This window comes from Terrapene carolina, unplaced genomic scaffold (genome assembly GCF_002925995.2).
Source record: "Terrapene carolina triunguis isolate 2854851 unplaced genomic scaffold, T_m_triunguis-2.0 Scaffold58, whole genome shotgun sequence".
NCBI lineage: Eukaryota > Metazoa > Chordata > Testudines > Emydidae > Terrapene > Terrapene triunguis.
The window spans coordinates 77,687,570-77,692,940 of NW_020664409.1; the positions used below are offsets into that span (position 1 = coordinate 77,687,570).

The 5,371-nt window shown below is 50.6% G+C and overlaps 1 protein-coding gene across 1 annotated transcript in view; it reads left to right on the top strand.

The window, feature by feature from the left end:
• The first annotated feature begins 432 nt into the window (after nucleotides 1-432).
• The window catches only part of POLR2K (RNA polymerase II subunit K), a 6,339-nt gene continuing 1,400 nt past the window's right edge, over nucleotides 433-5,371 (top strand). Inside the window, exons 1-2 of the mRNA XM_024217258.3 lie at nucleotides 433-537; nucleotides 2,256-2,319. Of these exons, the coding sequence (XP_024073026.1) occupies nucleotides 2,259-2,319 (61 nt within the window). The 5' untranslated portion in view covers nucleotides 433-537; nucleotides 2,256-2,258. The remainder of the gene's footprint in view (nucleotides 538-2,255; nucleotides 2,320-5,371) is intronic.

Genomic DNA, 5,371 nt, shown 5'->3' on the forward strand with positions numbered 1-5,371 from the left:
TCCACTACATGCATCCGAAGAAGTGGGCTGTAGCCCACGAAAGCTTATGCTCAAATAAATTTGTTAGTTTCTAAGGTGCCACAAGTACTCCTGTGCTTTATGTGGATACAGACTAACACGGCTGCTACTCAGAAACATATAAAGGTGAAGGGGGTTGAGAGTCCAGAACAACCTACGGGAGAGGAGCTGCTCAGGAGCAGTCACAGCCGCAGGGGCAGGAGGCGCTAGGGCGAGACGAGGTTGTAGGGCACAGCACCAGGTAGCAAGCGGTCTTCGGGTGGGGACACAGACAGCCCCAGCACCAGGGGGCTGCGGCTGGAATAACGCCGCCCTGCAGCAGAGGGAGCAATAGCTCCTCCCCCATGACGACCCGAGCTCGACTCCTCCTCGTCCTACGTCAGGGCAGCTTGCGGCGGAGCTGGCCCGGAATGCTGCGTCTGCGCGCTTCGGGAGGAGGCCTCGCGACTCGCCAGTCCTCGCAGGGGTCTGTCCCGTCCCCAGTCTGGGCCCGAGAGGAGCGGAGCCCGCTCCGGGCAGGTACGGAGCGGTTTGGGTGCCTCTTCCCCTCCCCAAAGCTGGGCTCCTCCCGAATCCCGCCCCCCCCCCCGTGGCCCTGCTGCTATCGAGGTCTTGCCGGATACTGTCCCCGTCTTCCCCAGCGGCGGTGTCCTGATCCCGCTTCCCTCCCTCGTGCCTGGGGGGAGGCGCCCCTCCGCGCGAGTGAGGCTAGACGTGTCTCTGTGCGTGCGGAAGGGGCGAGCGGCGGCATCATGCCCCCACCCCGCTCTGGGCACAGTCTGCGCGTTTATTCAGCAAACCAGCGATAGTCCCCTGTGCCGCGCGCCTGCCGCCGGGGGAGGGTGCGGAGCAGAGAGCCTCGCCCCAGGGGCAGACGCTGTTCTGCTGGCAGGCCAGGTTCTGAACACGTGGTGAAGCTGCGGGGGTTCCTCAGCTCTGCACGGGGAGGGTGCTCCGCAGAGGAGCGTGGTGGAAGTGATGCAGGGCCCCGGATCTGGCCCTGTGAAGATACAGGACACCCAACCGTAGGTGGGATGCACAGAGGTCAAGCCAATTTGTGGTACAGTTAGGGTGACCAGACAGCAAATGTGAAAAATCGGGACAGTGTGTGGGGGGTAATAGGAACCTATATAAGAAATTGACCCAAAAATCTGGACTGTCCCTATAAAATCGGGACATCTGGTCACCCTAGGTACAGTACTTTCACCGGAGTCTCACCCATGCGGCAAGTGTCTTCATAACACAATCGTGCCACCATGATGTGTGTCTGAGCTTATAATCCTGCCTAACTGCGTTCATATCAGTGTATTCTTGGTCAACTACTGACGGGGGTGGTTTGCCTACAGAACATGCATTGACAAGATGCATGGCGATGGCATAACGTTTAACAGAGTCTGTAACCAATTAGTGAAATGTCTGACTTTAAACGTGGTTTGTAGCCACACAATGTAGTTAATGTATGGTAAATAATGGCAGCCCTTGCTAGTGTATTCAATTGGCACATGGTTGTCTACCATTACCAAATATATTATTTTGCTGTAGGGATAGGATCTCTTGTGTAACTGAGTTAATTGGTCCTTTTTCCAGATCTTAGTAACTATGGTTATAGACACAACTGTGTTTAGAGCCAATGATGCAACTAGTTATTACAAACTCTGTAAAAGTTTATGGAGTAGATGGGACCTAGATCCTCTGTGCAAAATACCTTATTCTGGCATTATGAGGGCAGACTTTGTCCTAAAATTAGTCAATATAACTAGGTGTTAATGATTATTTAAAAGTTCCTGTTAACTGTTTCACTATTGATTGGTTTGGCAGTCAGATCCAGCTACCCTAGGATTGTGAGGCAAAGTACTACTACTTTTCTGCCTGATTCTGACCCCCAGGTTTCTGTCCAGCATGTCCATCAAAGGTAGTGCAGGATTAGACAGTGTTTTAAGTGGGTGGAATAGCATGGCTGGATTTATCCTGTATATACAAGTAGTGATGTTGTCCATTCCCAAAATGACGACAAGTTAGTGTATTGAGACTTGAGTGATATATAGTTGATTATATTTTTTATAGTTGTAGCAAAATCTTTCATTAGTGGGAGAGACTAATGCTCCCCAAGCTTTATCTAAAGAAGGATATCTAGCATATTGAATGATGATGGGGTTGGCATTAGGGCTGTCTTCAGAGGTCTTTGTCTCCCAATCCTCCCTCTCTAATCAAGAGCATGGATTTTTTTTTATTGACAGAATATGGATTCCCAAAAGGATGTGCAGCCTCCAAAGCAACAGCCAATGATTTACATTTGTGGAGGTAAGAATAAAACCTAATGTTTGCTGATCCCCAGCTTGGTCCCGCTAACTTTTGTATAATATTGTTGCAAGTCTTTGCTTTAGAAGCTGTTTTCTGGAAGTGGTCCTGAAAGATGAGTGTATGGTCAGGAATGACACAGAGGTATATTGGCTTTGGTTTGTAATGCACAGTTTCACAACCAAACTTGATAGTGAGAGTGTTTTGTGTGATTCTGTTGTCAAGGTGGAAAAAAGTAGAGACTACTGATTTTGGTCTCAGCTGCCACTTTTGAAAGTACTCCTCCATGATCTTATAGTCAGATGTAAGGGTCACTTCAGGTTCCTTAAAGCTGTGGGCCTCAGTTGCAAGTGCACTGACCTGGTGCTACATACATCGGCCTTGGCCCTGGTGTATCTAGTTGCAAAGTGCTGTGCATTGATGTGGACAAGAAGCTGCCATACCCCACTGGTGGGTAGGCAGCTGAATCAGACCATGCGAATCATCATTGGGACTTTAAAATCAATGCCTCTACCATAGCTTTCTGTATTAGCAAACATCGAACCTCCAGCTATTCATCAAGATATAGCTGCAAAATCAGAACATAAACGTGCTGAAGACTACCCAGAACTTTCCATCTGGCAGGCTATGGACAACATCCCCCAACGATGTCTGAAATCATGTGGACCACACATGTCTCTGGGTCTGGCCAGGGAATGGCAAAGTGTCTGGACCTCATCTACAATTCCAAACAAGCACGTTATCACTGACCCAATAAGCCACTGTCCCAGTTTCAACCTGCCATGCAGACTATGGACCACGCTGAATCTCATCTGAACAAAAATAAGACATCCCTTCCTGTGACTGTGGTGAGAACATGCAAACCATTGAACACGTCATAACACAGTGCACCAAATATGGATTCAAAGGTGAATTTGATGATATCCACAACTTCAGAGAGAAGGCCTTGAAATGGCTTGTGGACCTACAACTGCATCTGTAGAATGTTGTTATGTAGATGCCGTGTGTGTGAGAGAGAAATAATATCTGCTGAACCTAACATCACTATTAGTAGTAAGTTGCAGTATTTGCTCAGGGTGGCATGCCATCTAACTGCAAATGGTGCAGAATAATTATACTAAGATGATGGATTTTTGCTTCATGGAGTGATGATAATGTGGAAATAGCTCTTTAGAACTTCCATCATTGGGCACAGGTCACACATTGCCATTCTTTCCAAGTACCTTTATAATCTTCTCTGTTTGTAATGTGGTGCAATGTTTGTAGAGAATATTTGCACAGGATTCCCTCTATTTTATCTATGTAAATAAGAATAAACCTACCATCACATCTCAGAGAAAAGCCTATGTGGTCACTTTTACTTTTAGCCAAAATTGTTATGGGCAGTGTTCAAATGCAATAACTTGTAAAGGGATTACAGTACTGTTACAATTTTAGTCTGAGATACTGTCTTCTGGGAGCATTTTTTTTTTTGAAATACTGTACCTTCCATTTGGAGCAATCAAAAGGCAAAATAATTTTGTCCTTCAGGAATATCTTTGATCCAAGGAGAAGCCATCCCTGCAGATGGTGTAGCACAGGGGTGAGCAAACTTTTTGGCCTAAGGGCCACATCTGGATATGGAAATTGTATGGTGGGCCATGAATGCTCATGAAATTGGGGTTGGCTTGCAGGAGGGGGTGAGGGGTCTGGCTGGAGGTGCAGGCTCTGGGGTGGGGCTTGGAATGAGGGATTTGGGGTATAGGAGGATACTCCAGGCTGGGACCGAGGGGTTCGGAGGGTGGAGTAGGGGGGGATCAAGGTTGGGGTGTGGGCTCTGGGCTGGGGCCAGAAATGAGGCATTCAGGGTGCAGGAGGGGACTCCAGGCTGGGGCAGGGGGGGTGAGGGCTTTGGCTGGGGGTGCAGGCTCTGGGTTGGGGCTGGGGATGAGGGGTTTTGGGTGCAGGAAGGTGCTCTGCAGGGACTGAGGGGTTCAGAGGATGAGAGGGGGAATCAGGGCTGGGGCAGTAGGTTGGGGCATGGGAGGGGGTCAGTAGTGCAGGCTCCGGGTGGCACTTACCTCAAGCAGCTCCCGGAAGCAGCAGCATGTCCCCTCTCTTGCTCCTATGTGGAGGCACAGCCAGATGCTTCTGCATGCTGCCCTGTCCGCAGGCGCCGCCCCTGCAGCTCCCATTGTCCGCAGTTCCCAGCCGGTGGGAGCTGCGGGGGCGGCGCCTGCGGATGGGGCAGTGCACGGAGCCCCCTGGCTGCCCCTAAACGTAGCAGTCGGAGGGGGGACATGCCACTACTTCTGGTAGCTGTGGCACGTGCGCTCGGAGCGGCCCCCAATCCCGCTCCCTGGCTGGAGTGTGGGAGCAGGGCAAGCCCCAGACCCTGCTCCCCAGCGGGAGCTGGAGGGTCAGATTAAATTGGCTGGCAGGCCGGATGTGGCCCGGGGGCCATAGTTTGCCCACCCCTGGTTTAGCAGCAACCAGAGAGAAGGGTTGTACTCCACAAAACATAATCTTTCTTAATGCCTCCATCCTTTTAGAGTGAATAATGATTGTTAGCACCACAGGACCCTGCTGCACAGACAGTCACTTTGGTCAGCTATATAATATTTTGGATTGCAATATGTTAATACCACTCAGCTGCTAGCATAGTATGGGCAATTATTTGTGAGCACATTTTTGTAATATGTCCATGGATTTATTCTAGGTAATTTGAATACCACATATACCTCTACGCCAATATAATACAGTCTGATATAACGCGAATTTGGATATAACGCGGTAAAGCAGCGCTCCGGGGGACGGGGCTGCTTTACCTCATTATATCCGAATTCGTGTTACTGCAAGCGGTTCCTCTGCGCCCGCCCATTACTTGCTGCGGCCCTCCCCGGGGCTCCCCCGCCCCAGCTCACCTCCGCCTCCTCCCACAAGCGTGTCGCAGCTCCGCTTCTCCTCCCTCCCAGGCTTGCCGCGCCAAACAGCTGATTGGTGTGGCAAGCCTGGGAGGGAGGGGGGGGGAAGCGGCGTGGCGGCGGCGCGCTCAGGGAGGAGGTGGAGGCAGAGC